Source organism: Kryptolebias marmoratus, linkage group LG12 (genome assembly GCF_001649575.2).
Source record: "Kryptolebias marmoratus isolate JLee-2015 linkage group LG12, ASM164957v2, whole genome shotgun sequence".
NCBI lineage: Eukaryota > Metazoa > Chordata > Actinopteri > Cyprinodontiformes > Rivulidae > Kryptolebias > Kryptolebias marmoratus.
In genome coordinates, this window is record NC_051441.1 from 9,413,334 (window position 1) to 9,427,921 (window position 14,588).

Genomic DNA, 14,588 nt, shown 5'->3' on the forward strand with positions numbered 1-14,588 from the left:
AGTTTTTTTTTTTTTTAGGTGACCAGTGTGATGGTCGCAAAATTGCATAGAGGTAAAAAAGATACGTGGTGGGGAAAAAGAAACGATCGTGGCAGTCCCGTCCTGACAGTGCCTGAAGTATAAAATCCGACCCTTTTGTTTTCAAAATGTCCTCAGTGAGGACCGTTACAGAAAATGAAAAGGTCTCATGTCCAAACTGGATGCTTCTGAACAACAACAAAAAAAAAACAAAACTGATGAGATGCTCAGTTTTATATTTGCACCATGGAAAACTGCTCCTGTCTGGTTCTCTCAAAAACGCAGAGCCCTTCTCTGTAAACCCAACATTTGCTCTTTAGGTTGTCAGAAAACAACAAAACAACAGAAATGTTTATAGAAAATAAAATACTTTGTGTGATTTAAGATGTATCACTAAATTTCAGATAAATGAATTTGGTAAGAACCAACATAGTAAAAAAAAAAACAACTATTTTTTTCCTTAAATTAGACATGCATAATTAGGAAAAAATATTTCAATTCAAACCTCAAATTCACCAAGGCTTTAGGCCTTAAAAGCCATGTTACACAGACTGCAGTAAAAGAAAGACAGTGGGGATAATGCTTTACATATATGTAAATAAAAAGTAAAATATGTTTAAACATCTAATTATTGGTTAGTTTTTAAATTTGGTGTAGAAGAACATCATGAAAAGGGTTAAAAGGTCACTTCTTTCCTAACTTGGAGCCCTTATGCCTTCAAAAACAGCACAGTTTTCTCTGAGATTGTTACAATAAAGCCACAAATCTAAAAAGTATAGACAATTTCTCACAATTCTGATGCATTTCATTTTACAGTAGTTTGAAGTGTGATAACTGAGGCTCAAAGGCTGCGAACATACAGTAACTCGTGTGAAATGGACCTGGTAAAACCTGAATGTTGTGAACGTTTAGATTAGAAACTGGATCTGGGAAGTCCAAATTTAACCTCACTCCTAAATTTGGCAAAGGCAAATGAGAAAAATAAAAGTGAAATAAGAGTGGGACCAAAAAGAGAGGGAGAGAGGAGGGAAACAGAAGTTTGGTATAGTTGTCCTAATTTCCAGTCATCAGCATCAATCGGGACTTTCAGCGTCGGACTCCAAAGACTCTCTTCCCTCCGGGTAACACCGACCACTTGTTCCGCCGATCCTGGATCTTCTGGAAAAAGTTGCTGCCAGTTCTCCACTTCTCTCTTTTATAGTTTTTCACTTTCTTCACCTGAACATTTACAAGAAGGCAGTTCAAACAGGCCGTAAATAAAGAAAAATAAAATAAACACGATCCACGGTGTAATCTTTCTTTCCTCACCTTTCCCCGGTCGAAGTCTTCATCCCACTCATCGATCACAGTGTCACACATGGCACTGCGCACATCTTCAATGGCATCTTTACTGATAGCAGAGACCTCCCCATCCCAACTTAGGACTAGATTTAAAAAAAAAAAAAGGAAAATCTTTAATGATTTTAAATTAAGTTGTCGTGATGCTAACATGGAGCTTCACAGATGAGCGTCTCACCGTTGGCTCCATAGGCTTTATCTGTGGAGTTCTTGAGTAGCTCGCCTACAACATCATTGCTCTTCTTTCCATCCCAGGCTGCAGAGGCCTCCACCATCACCCCCCCATCAGCTGCTCCTGCTTGGCTGCGTTTGTAGCCGTCCTTCACTTGACTGTCCCACACTACAACTGGAGCTAAACACAAGCGATCAATCAAGAAGAAAGAAAGATTAAAGGGTCGTTATGTGCTGGTGCAGAGCGCAGGTTGGGAAATAACATCAGATGGATTTGAAAACGTGCGCCTAAACAAAACAATGTCAGCGACTTCACCAACAGGAGGCTCGAGTTGTTAAAATAAGAAGAATAAACTCTTTTTCTCCTTTTAAATGCAGCCAAGTGTTTGCTCTCTGCATGCACATGGCAAAAATGAGCAGGAGGACAAATCAAACAAAGTTTATTTATTGATGTGTGCTGCATGTTCGGGCTGACTCACCTGTGCTCTGTTTGCCAATTCTGCCATCCTCTGGGGTGGTTCTGCTAGATGGAGGTTCCTCTGCAAGTCCGTTATCAGAGAGCAGTTCCATCTCTTCTTTTAGCTTCTTCTTCTTCTTTTTCTTCATAGCTAACTTATGTTTCATCTGGCTTGTGTCATTACAAGTGTCTGTGGACCGTGGCTCTGAATTTCTGCTGGAAATAAAAGCATAAAATCACAGAAATTCAGAAAGGTGTGAAGCAGATGCAACCAATATGATTACGTTTCATGATTAACTTCTTTCTACAAGGTATTTCTTTACGTTTTGTAGTCATTAAAGGTGAAATAAAGTGCTTTATGTGCAACATAAATCAACATAAAGGTGACTGTTTTCAAGAGTCTCGCATATTAAAAAAATTTACACTAATTTAAAATTAATAATAAAAAAAAATTACTAGGATCTCTTGTGCATTTTCCAAAATCACTTGGAAGTGTGACGTATCGAGAGCCAAACACAGGAACACGAACAAGGTAGGTAACAAAATACAGATAGTGGTGGGGGGGAATGGTTCAGTGATGTAAACGGACTCAAAACTACATCAACTGTGTCATTCTTCAGCTTCCCAAATGATGAAAACTACAACCCAACGACAAGCTTGGGGGTTCCCCCTGTGAAATGTGGGGCTCAAGTTCCCAACAGCATCACTCCAGACCAAAAACAACAAAAAGTGTTTTCAAACCGGTCCAGTAAACAAAACTTGCTTCTTCTTCTGCTTCCATTTTCACTGATAAACACTGCGACGGTCAGCTCCTTAGTGTCCTACAGCGGTCTGCACCAGCTGGCAGTGGCGTCGATGACATCACCAGCCAAGGAGGTAACACCGCCCACACAATCACCCCACTTCGGGATTTTGACACAAAAACTCTAAGTTCAAGTCATTAACGTTTTAAATCAGAGAAATGGACCACTGGAGTGTTTTATGATAACATAAAAACTCATTATTTTTATTTTATTTCACTTTTAGACATCTAGACTTGAATTACATTTTTTTTTTGGGGTGGGGGGGCAAAAAGATAAAACTTCTACCCACCTTTCTGATGTGGGGCATTCAGAATTTATTTCCTGCAAAGCCTCTTCTTGTTCAATCATCTTTTTCTTCTTTTTCTTCTTCTTTTTCTTCACAGAACCCTCTTCCTGTTCGCTCTGATTCGACTCGTGCGGTGTTGCTGCAGCAGAAACCTGAGCCTTCTGCTTCGACGACTCTGCGTCTGAATGGGATGTTACGCTCCATACGCCACCATGACACCAGTCCTCCTCCTGACCTGATGCGTCAAGATGAGATTGGACGCACTCCCTCTCTTTCAGCTGCTCACCATCGTCACTCTGATGCTTTCGCTTTTTCTTCTTCTTCTTGCACTTCTTGTCGCCAGCTGACTCCACGGGACTGGACTGTGCGAGTGGAGGCGGGGATGTAAACGTCTCCGTGTCAGCTTCCATCTCAGAATGCCGTCGTTTCTTCCTCTTCTTCTTCTTCTTCTTCTTCTGGCTGGTGTTTTGAGTCAAAGAGTCAGGGTTTGGGTCTTGAGCGTCAGAGCTGAGATTGTTGGAAGACTTCGGGCTCTTTGGGCGTGGACTGTGAAGTCCGTTGGTTTTATGGGAAAGGCTGGCATTTGGTTTTTGCGATGTGGCGGGAAGGGACTGTTTGTGAGGGCTCTTCTGCACAAAGGATTCACATGAGTGGGTACGAGGTGATGACTGGGCTTCAGGTGAATGGAATGAACTGACTCTGAAAGGACAAGGAAAAAGTTAGAAAAATCTGCCTTTTAGATTTTTCTAAAGGAACTCTAGCTCACGCTTCATACCTGTGAGTGGATGAGGCATTGGCGAGGAAGTTAAGTTGATTTTGATGCAAATGGTCAGTGGAGAGCTGGTTTGACAAATGGGGCAGAACATCAATGTTGCTCAGACTCCGACTGTAAGCCTGCAGTTATCGACATAAATAAAAACTTGGTGGTCTAAAGAAAATAGCCATGAATGTGACAAAAATAAGGAAGAAAATCATATAAGGAAGGGGGGCGTTTGAATTATTGGTAGGAGAAGATGGAGGGAGAACAACAAAGGAGAAGGGGTATGGCAGAGAAGAATTAGAAATGGTTAGAAAAAAAGGGGAACTAAAGAAAAAGAAGAGAAGAGCTAACGTGATTGATTAGACAGGTACACAGGAGATATAATTCAAAACATAAACCAGATAAATCTATTACATCTCTCAATTAAGGCAAGAATAAATTTGTGATCCTAGCTTACGTTCAACAGGAAGTGGTAAAGCTACTGTGAATAGGAAAAAACAAGTACCTTCTTGGCTGACAGTGCCAGTTTCTTGGCAGGCGGTGGTGACATGATGCTGGTGGCTTCAGATGTGATGTTGTTGAGAGCCGGGGGTTTTATTTTTGCCGTCTTCTGCTCCTCTGTGCTCTGAGAGCGCTCCACGCTCCTCGCCGGGGACGCCAAGCTGCTGGAGCCTTTCCGAGGAGTGGAGGGGGTCTCTCTCACTGGCTCACTTTTGGGACCAACCGACTCCTGGACAAAAAAAAAGAAGAAAAAAGTTCAGACTGCAATTGATGACAGAATGCCTTCTGAAACTGATTCCACCTTTAAGTAAGATTTCTTTTGGGGCATTTTCAGTGGTTCTGTTACCTTTGAGTCAGTGGTGTCAGCAGAGGAAGAGTCCGACAAAGACTTAAAGGAGGTAGATGCTGCCATGCCTCTTCCCTCGCCACCTTGTTTTTTGTCCCCCTCGGTCCTGCTGACCCCGTTGTTGGACGGGGTCGGAGTGGTGCTGCGGGACTGCGCCTGGCTCTGTGGAGAGGGTTTTTTAACTTTCTTGAACGGTTCCTCAATGACAGTGGGTCCGCTCTGCAGCTTTGGTGGGCCGTTGGAGGACGACGTCCAGTTGGAGAGTCTGGGCTGTGGCTGAGAGTTCACACCATTCCTGGAAATGGGCAGACCCAAACCACCGTCCATGGACTGGATCTTACGCAGCTGGGCAGGCTCAAGTTTCTGTTGAGGAAATTATTCAAACCAGATGTTTAAAAGACACAAAACTAAATAAACACCATCACAAATCAAACCAAAAATGTTTAAGGATAACTATTACGTCTACGGATACCTTTGTGACTTGCGGGGAGGAGAGAGGCCCATTCAGGTTGGCTCTTTTTATCTGCTCCGACGATGCACTATTTTTCCCAGAATGCAACACTCCCTGCTTGGTGGTCTGCCCATCCGCATTCTTCTTTGTTTCGGGTATTCTTCAATGAACAATCAGGCTCCAGTTTATTTACAGACTCATCCAGGAGGGGGACATGTGTTCTGATGTCTTGCAGCTCTGTCTTACCTCAGGTAGAAAAGAACGTAGGCCTGCTGGTTTAAAACCACTTTGATGTTACTCGAGTGCACCATTGAATCGTTCATTTGGTACCACTGACCATTGCTCGCCTACATGGGGGAAAAAAAAAAGAAAACAGGCTACAGAATGCTCAACAGACAAACCATAAATACAAATTTGCTCTTAAATGCATCAACTTGGGTTGATAAAATGAACATTTCTTTATATTTTAACTTGATATTTTAAAAGAAATGCCCACAGAGACACTGGCTGTCCTACCTTGACATAGCAGTAGTAGTGGCCAGCATGACAGCTGTAGCCAGAGTGCACCAGCACAGCATAAAGGCCGTACATAACTGGATCACCTGAGCTCTGGGACATGTAGGGGCGGATGTTCAGAAACTCCGGGTAACCAACATCCTAAAAGAAAGAGAAGAAATTAAAGCAGGAAATTTAAATGCCAAAATAGAGACATCTGTTTCAAAATATCAATATTATAAGAAAAAAAAATTATAGCTAGCACTAACCTTGGTTATTTTTCCTCCACTGAAGTTGGCGAACCTCTTCAGTGAAAGCGTCAGTATGTTGGACGTTCGATGGACCGTGAAGCGTTTGGTGGCCGGCACTTTCTTTTTGCACCTGAGGGACACGGATTCATATTATTTGTAAATGAAACTCCTTAACATCCTGTAAATTCACACGGACGCTGTCAGACAACGTAAAAGGAAAAAAAAAAAAAAAAAAACTTACTTTGCACACATGTAGGCATTTTCTCCACTCAAAACGTCTGGCTTAACAAATAGTTCCAGGGCTCGCACGATGTTTGCAGCTTGCTGAAAGACAACATTTAGAAAATGGGATGGCATTGTTAAAGGAAGGTTTTTAAAATGATTCCATTTATTTACAATATGTCCCCAAAAGGAACGGTCGTATTAGGATGTGTAACGTACCCTGATCTCAACAGCAATGTCCAGGTAAGGGTCGTATGTGTCTGACACACTTTTGCAAATGGAACATTTCACTGAAAGACAAGAAAAAGACTTTATAGATGATCCTGTGCAATCAAAGAACTGCCTCTTTAAGGGAAAATGCTTCAACATGTAACTGTTGCTACCTTAACTATAACATATTAAAGCACAAAAATCAGGACAACAAATTTATACATTTATTTAGACAATCGGACAATAATCAGGGTAGTAATAATATCATTTGCCAAAAAGAATTGCAGACATTTTTTGGATGCTGATATTTTTCCACCAGGAAAAAGGTCCAAACATTTGCTTGTTTTAAAAACAGTCAGTAGATACAGTTGAATACTGGACTCTATCAATCCATTTTGCTGAAACTGACTTTAAGCTACTCTGATACGCAGAAGAAACTGCTTAATGATATAAAAGCTCTAAAACTAACATTTATGTTTGTGAAAAAGTCAATACCTCTTGACCTGAGGTAACCTCCAAAGATCTGGTGAACCAAAGTTGTGGCCTGCGTCTGCCTATCGAGCCTAAAAACAGGATGAAAACAAGTTGTGAACCATTCAACAGTCCTGAGAACAGGAACTTTTACTCGGCGTAAAGTCTCACTTAGGGTAGCCGTTGAGACAGGCTTTCTGCATGGCATCAATGGTGTACCGCAAAAACTCATGAGCATCCTCCTGGCTTCCAAAGCGAAAATGTCGGGCAATTTCTGTGGGAAACAAAGGGATTAATGTCAACTCAATGTTTTAAACACAAAGTATGCAAAAAAAAACTAAATAAACTGATCCTTTAAGTTATTTATTCACTCGTTAGCCACATCACGTTTTGAGATGAAGAGGCAGGTAATATTCATCAAGTCAGAGTTATTTTTACCTAAACCTGTCATTTCCATTACACTGAATAAAAATTAGTATCAATCCCTAAATGAAATGATCAAATAATCACAACATATTCTTATTTCTGCAAAACAACTCCAAAAAGAAAATCTATAAAGGCATTTTGGTCATGTGTAAAATAATAACCTTATTTATAAAATGACAACTTTCAATCAGTAGTTTGAAGCATAAAAAAAGCATTTTTTAACCAATAAAACAAAATGAATGACCTCCAGTCTTCAAACATACTGTAATATTTCATCTGTTTCAAATATTTATTCATGCAGCAACATTAATAAAGTAAAAGTACGATCATTTCAGTTAATATGCTGTGAGGTTTAGCTGGAGGTTCTTTAATGGGCACTTAAAGTCAAGTTTCACTGCTTGAGATGAAGCTCTCCAACGATCTTCTAAAAAGCTTCTCATCAGTAACTTCAGCCGACTGGCATCTCCTCCACAGTCAAAGTCCTGCATTAGAGCTAATGTAGCTGTAAGGTATTTGTCCCTCTGTGATTTCCTAATGGAAAACTGGAGAGTTTAAGCCAGGACGAATTCTGATGTGGTCATCACCACATTCCCAGCACAAAGGAATTACTCACTGAGGATACGTCACACTAGAGTGGGAAAGAAAAACAAAAACACCCAGCACTCATGACCGATTCCAGGCACTTATTAGAGTGAAGGGGAATAACTTCTGAAGAAATACAATGATCACATACAGAGAGTTCTCCTTTTTTGGGCTGTGCTGATCAAATTGCACACTATTTTCCATTGTTACATCTTTAAATTCCCATACGTAACGGCACATTTCCAACAGCGAGGGAGGAGACCAGCGAAACGACTGTGAAAGGAACCACTTCGATGTGTTTGAGCCCTGATGGAGGAGAAGCAGGTGGCTTGTAGATTTTTGTGCTAAAGCTGCTCCTTTAAGCCCGCAGTCACAAGGAGACAGAAGGGCATCGGGGAAGGGGGGAGTGAGGAGATGATGGGAGAAGGGAGGGACAGAAAAAGAAGCTCAGAAGGTAGAGACTCGACTGCTGCAGCAAATGCAAAGGAAGAAGAAGTGGAGGGAGGGAGGGTTTCTAGACTACAGCGCAGTATGTCAAGGTGCAGCTCTCCCCCTCGTCTCTAACGAGGTGTTCATTCACTACCTGCAGTCTGACTGCTCCACTTATGTGCTGCAGTTACTAATGGTCGTTGCCACTCGGGACACATTGTCGCGTCACAGCACCCGCCGTGGCTGCATTCAACCAAAAGTCAGGTGTCGCCGACTCCTGACAACCTGCATTCAAATGACTGAACTGGACAGCTCAGACAGACTCGTGCAGTGTTATAAGAAGCTGGTCTTACTTTTTAGGTCTCTGATGAAGGACACAGGCTTAATGGCATTGCTTGTGTTGGCAAAGGCTTGGATGATATGGTTCTGCATTACACAGATCATACAAAAGCCTGACTGGTGACCTGAAACACAAACAAGTAGATTAAGTGATTTCACTCAAGCTTTGATTGCATGAAATTTTGAAACCAAAGAGAAGCAACAAAAACTCTACTGTAATGGGTATACATCATAAGATTTTATTAACAAGCAAAAACACTAATTTGAAGACATTGTTCCTTTTATTTTCATATAAATGGCCATGGAATCAAACTGTCTGTTTCTTTTTCTTTGAGGTTGTTTTTGAACATTAAGATGTGACTTTTAGACCAAACTGCACAGACACTTTGATGTTTTTAGTTTGTTCCATACCAGCATGTGGAAATGAGACTGACACAGATTTTTTTAAGCAACATTTCAGACGTTTCACTTTTCTTGGCAATTTGATTAAATCACAGCTACAGTGAGATTCAGACAAATTCAATTAAAGGGCTACTATTCTAATGAAAAACATTTCTGTATGTCAAAAAGTGACTTTTTGTCTTTAATGTGGCTTATCCATGCTGAAGTTCGAACAAACCAAATGCAGGTTGATGACAATCACAAAAACATGAAACAAAACATCCAGGTTCAAATGTAATTTATGACTGACTGAAGCTACTTTTTGTTTTCCCTCAGCTGCCTTGGTTTGTAGTAATACTGCACACAGCCCAGGTAAGAGTAGTTTGTGAGTAGTTTGATGCATAGAGTTCAGAAATAGAAGATTTTGTGAAAGAGTGAAGGACTCACAGGCACGGCTGTGCTCCTTTGACAGTAAGTAGTTGGCGAGCGGCGGCGTGTAGGTGAGACACTGAATGGTGGAGTTGAGGAAGCAGGTGTTTCCCAGGTTGTGAAGGCCAGCTCCCACCCTGTACACACGCTCCCATTTGAGTGTAAGCTTGTTCCCTGGAAAGAGCATCTTCTGTGGGGCTGGGATCCCATCGCCCTGACTCCCAACCACATTCTCCGAGGCTGAGGGAGAGGGAATACAAACGGCACAAGAACTAAGCTTCTACAGCTACATGTTTAGAACCAAAAGAAAACAGTGTAAATAAAAAAAAAAAATAATAACTCCTCACCTTGCCTCTTTATATGAGCAGGCTCTGTGGCCTTCTGCCCTGTAGCACCCTCCGTTCTGGGATTGAGGATAACATACTTGTTCTTCAGGCTGTCCAGCTGGTAGGAGAAACCCTTGCTGGCAGGCTCAAACTCTATTTTCTGCAAAAGGACCTTTTTGGCTGAAGAAGCCAGCAGCTTGTTGAGGTCACCCTCATCACCTGTCTCCTTCCGACCAGGTTTTAATGCCTCCTTGAGTTTATCTACTATCGGCATTGTTGGTACATCACTGCAGAGGAAGACACGAAGTCAGTGTCACATCACAGGACAGTGTGTCATCTTATTAGATAAACAGCCTGTTCAAAAGCACCCCCGCAGTGCTTTGTCTTTCCGTGCGCCAGGATTAAAAATAAATCTGTTGTACAAATAAAAGCCAAATTTATCTCCCAGCTAAAAATAATAACTGTCAGTTAACACTCGTGTCTAGATGTGCTTCGTTCTGCAAAGTGCAAGCTTTGCCCCAAAAAGACAGGAGGAATGAACACATGTGAGGACCCATCTGGGTCTTGGCAGCTGTCTCCCTACTGTTATGCAAGACATCAGATGCTAGTAATTTGAGGTGGGGGGTACAAAGAGGAGCATAAACACTTAGAGCACATCTTAAGGTGCAAGTAGCTGCAAGTCAAGTCCCACTTAGAAGTCACTTTGATTAGACCAGATCTGAACATCTACTGATTCAAACTGATTAATAAAAAAAAAGCTGCACTTGATGTTTGGCATTAAACAGAGAAGCTAAAAAAAAAAATCAACATATCTGGACTGAATATTTAATAAAATAAACTCAATATTTAACAGAGTAAATGAATGACAAAAACACATTAAATGCTAATTAGCCTAGATTATATTTGTTCATTGTCTTCATGATCTCATATGGCAGACCTTTTGACAAATTAAAATACAGCATTGTGTTTCAGCTGCAGTTAAAAACAGCAAAGACACACAGTTCCACAGGAGCCCTGCTCATCGGAGTGGGCAGTGACGTCATGAGGAGAAAGAAGGGCTGAACATGCATTGTATGCACAAGGACACGCCGACCTTCCCGTGCTGCTGATAGAGATACAACCAAGAACAACGAAGTCTGCGGGGACACCGCTAACTGCAGGGATGCAACTAATAAATCAGGCAACATTGCTGATGCAGGTACAACGTGGTTCTTAATCAGGTTATTATTCATATTAATTTATCTGTTACAGATAGAGATGGAACAGCACAGCGGTGGCTGTCGTGTCACAAAGGTCCCAATCTGAATCTCAGTTTTAGACGTTTCTGTGTCACGTTTTTATGTTCTCCCTGTGCCTTTGTGGGCTTTCTTTGTCTACTCTGATTTATTCCCCCCCGACGGTCTAAAGACACGCACATTATGTTAATAGGTTTATCTAAATTCTCTATTTTGGTTGTGTGTCTCCATGTTCATCCTGTGACGGACTGGAAACGTGTGCAGTGTTTTCACAGCTGTAGCCTTTCTGTCACCCTGGAAAAAAAAGACATCCTTTATTTTTTGAAAATCAAAGTTGCCACATGACTTGAAATTAGTTTTATTTTCAGGTGAGGAACAATGCTCATTGGTACTAATGTCTACTGATATTTTATAAGATAACAATAACTATGCCACATCTGTTTTTCTCCTTCATTTAGTTTGACTTGCAAAATTAAACAATCAACACCAAGTAAAAAAATCAAAATGAAAAAAAAAAAAATTAGTGGGTGATGATATCAAGACAGCAAACAAAGGCCTAATATAAACTGCTGGGGACTAGAAGATAAAAATCACCTTTAAACTTTGTCCTCAGCAGTGTTGTGACTTGTGCTATTAGAGTCACACTGTTTACATTTGCTGCTGTTAACTTTTCTCCAGCGCCGGTTCTAACAGAAGACCTAAAGTTCTCTTAATGACACACAACCAGCATAAAAAATTTGATTTATGAAACTTTTAAACAGATGTTGATATGATAATTTAAATAAACCACCATAACAGCTTACTCCAAATATAATTAATGCCTCATTTATTTTTTCCTGTAAATGAATATAAATATATTTTTGTTCATATCGCCCAGCTTTCAGACAGGTCAGGCATTAAAGACACGATTATGATGGTCTCAAACAACCATAATTAAATGATCGATAGGCTGTTTGCAAAGTTTCATGACTGAGCAGCAGATTGGGTCTGCAGAAAACTAGCAGGTGTACGTCATACAACCTTCAGATCAGGCAGACCAGCGCAAACTCCTGGGTCTCAGCAGGCAAACGTTTACACAAAAGGCTCTGACATAAATGTGTTTATAATTAGAATTTATGATATTTAGATTACTTAAAGTAATCTAGTAATCAGTCATTAAATGAACAACTTGTCTTTTTAAATGATTATTATGAACACAAAACTAATATTAAAAGTGCACATTTGTCAGTCCAAAGTGTCTTACAGCTGCCATCCAAAACAGCTGCCTGCCGTGACGACCAACACGTGGATCAGTCTTGCTCAAAGGCACTTCAGCACGTCGAGGATTTTCTAACGGGCAACTCACCCCACTATGACCCACAGAGAATAATAAACCGACAATTACAACAGCACTGCAACTAAAAAACATTAAATGACAAATCCATTTGTCCCACAATTGCAAACATTCAAACTCATTAACTGTGTAATATAAAATGCAGCTAAAATCATTTGCCCATTACTCTGTTTGGCAATTAAATAAGATTTCAATCAGTTTTTAATACGACTGCAGAAGTTTCAAAATTGCAATTTTCCAATCTTTTCTTTCATTAGTGCCGTCTTAAAAAACTAGCATGCAGTTTTATAATTTTGTTGGGATTTTTGACTGTCAATTAAGCACTGTGATATTATTTGGCTCTCAAAGACTGCTATGAATGCCTTGAACTTGTAAAAAATTGCTGGTAGATAGAATTACTTTGTTTGCTTTTAATGTCAACAGAAATCATACGAAAAGCAAAGATTTAAATGCATGTGAAGGGACGAGACTGTATGTTTTCATTGATGAACAAAATAGTAAAAATAAACTTATACTGTAGTTACAAATGAGAAAACAAGTGGAAATTAAAACAGACATTCACAGGTTTTTATACTCAATTACAGCAGAGTGCAGCCTTATCTTTATTTTGTGGAAAGCCTTCAAATTTCTTTCAAAATAAAGTGCCATGCAAATACTGATTAGTTTAGGAGTCTACTTCGAATTTAAAGTAATGACAGCAACACAACCCCACCTAGAAGCTGTGTTAATATTAAAACCAATAAAATAATGACAGCATGAAATAACAGACTTTAGAACTATCACTTAAAGTGGCAATGATTTAAGCATATTAAAAAAGCTTGTTATCTCACTGGTTTTGATTATATTCAGATTGTAAGGTTCGTTTCATTCTGCTGGACTGAACACTACGGGCCACTTATCAGAGCTTCCATGCTAGCAGATGCTAACGTCGGCTACAGTTGTTTACGGTCTCTGAGGTTTAGAAAATACACAAAAAACCATAGATACACCATCGTTTAGTACCCAAACCCTTCCATTTATAACTGTTTTACGGTTCGTGCTTTTTACAGTTTCGTGTTCCGTGGTTGTTCGTAAATACAGTTGAAGTGGTGAATTAGCCAGCGAGCTAGCCTAACGTGGCGACAGCCTGCTGCAATGTGGGTTAGCATCTCGGACCGACCCCCTGACAGCCACGTCTTCTCTGTCAAACGACATCTGCTCGGATGCGCACAACCAAAATTAACTACGCGAGTTTCACGCGTGCCTCCACTCACCTTATGTTCAGTCGGCCAAAATATTCAACGAAAGGCGTTTGCTCCCTCAGCCGAAGCTACCGAGTCTGGTATTTTTCGCCCATGCTGCATTATCAGAGGGCGGTGCCGAGAAATGACTGACAGGAAGCTCTGACCAATTGGATAATTAGCAATCCAGTTACACGAAGGTTCGTCCAATCAACGTCCAGAGTGCCGTTGCGCTGTCGGTAGAAAGCCACACGTGACTTCCAGCCAGCGCTGTTTACCATTGACGCAATCGGCGCGATAGATGTTAATCAGTTTCTTATGTGAATGCAACAAAACGCGTTTAAAACATGCAAGAGTCGCATTATTAAGATTAAAACGCGCCAGTCTTTGACATCCCTTTGAAAATTTAATAGTTTCCCTACAGTTTTTAAAAATTACAGTAAATCATGGACAAATTACAGCCACAAATCTTCCGTGGGGATAAGGCACGTGATTCAAAAACTAAAGCTTACAGGTTCATTACGAATGACATTTTATTGCAACATTTGATATTTTACCGCATTATATTGTAAACTAATTCAACCCTTATGTCATTTTCTGTTTCGTGCATGAATAAATGATCTGCGCACATGAATCGCCTCGTGAATTGGTAGCTGCACCATGTTCACCACTAGGTGGCAGCACTTTGATTTTTAATATGGAATAAATGCTGCAGTTTTAGACATTTAATCTTAATGTTAAGTTTGTGCCATTGTGTATCGATATGGTTGCGAGCAGCATTGAGTTCTCTAGTCAAACATAGGTTTTAGATTCTTTATGGAAATAAAAAGCTCCCCATGTTTTAAAACTGACAAGATCACTTATCCTAAAGTCATGAGTATTAACACTTCAGTTTGCTTCTGTTAGTAGTAGGGTTGTTTAAACAGCAAGTCAGTGCCTTAAGAATCTTCTTTATTGCACAGTTTTTCCCCCAGTACCATTACAAAGAGTTTAATGCAATTAATTTATCACAATTTAATCAAAAGTAGGCTTGCAGACACAAGTAGTTAAAGAGGCAGAAAGTGATGAGTTCATACAACCGCTTTGAACCCCCCCCCTCACACACACA

At 40.4% G+C, this 14,588-nt stretch overlaps 1 protein-coding gene across 3 annotated transcripts; it reads right to left on the reverse strand.

Annotated features, from left to right (window-relative positions):
• Window positions 1-234: 234 nt before the first annotated feature.
• On the reverse strand, window positions 235-14,262 carry usp36 (ubiquitin specific peptidase 36). 3 transcript variants are annotated; one of them, XM_017425396.3, is made up of 20 exons: window positions 13,514-14,262; window positions 9,714-9,979; window positions 9,385-9,606; window positions 8,571-8,681; window positions 6,952-7,054; window positions 6,805-6,872; window positions 6,319-6,389; window positions 6,119-6,201; window positions 5,896-6,007; window positions 5,648-5,788; window positions 5,378-5,478; window positions 5,153-5,291; window positions 4,681-5,043; window positions 4,339-4,563; window positions 3,849-3,913; window positions 3,077-3,772; window positions 2,007-2,200; window positions 1,535-1,708; window positions 1,327-1,442; window positions 235-1,236 (listed from the first exon to the last, which is right to left on the reverse strand). In XM_017425396.3, exons 2-20 carry the CDS (start codon window positions 9,964-9,966, stop codon window positions 1,105-1,107), a joined length of 3,369 nt encoding a protein of 1,122 aa, XP_017280885.1. In that variant the 5' UTR covers window positions 9,967-9,979; window positions 13,514-14,262; the 3' UTR covers window positions 235-1,104. The 3 variants fall into 3 exon arrangements, with proteins under 3 accessions (XP_017280885.1, XP_017280884.1, XP_017280883.1); XM_017425395.3 differs by having other exon boundaries at window positions 2,007-2,197; window positions 3,849-3,967; window positions 13,514-13,643; XM_017425394.3 differs by having other exon boundaries at window positions 3,849-3,967; window positions 13,514-13,643.
• Between the last annotated feature and the right edge of the window lie 326 nt (window positions 14,263-14,588).

Excerpts from the sequence above, each read along its gene's own strand:
- usp36 (XM_017425394.3), bottom strand. The coding sequence starts at position 9,966 with ATGCCGATAGTAGATAAACTCAAGGAGGCATTAAAACCTGGTCGGAAG. Across the intron at positions 5,479-5,647 it reads ACTACTACTGCTATGTCAAG|GCGAGCAATGGTCAGTGGTA; the intron begins GTAGGACAGCCA and ends TCCCCCATGTAG. Across the intron at positions 1,237-1,326 it reads AAGACTTCGACCGGGGAAAG|GTGAAGAAAGTGAAAAACTA; the intron begins GTGAGGAAAGAA and ends GTAAATGTTCAG.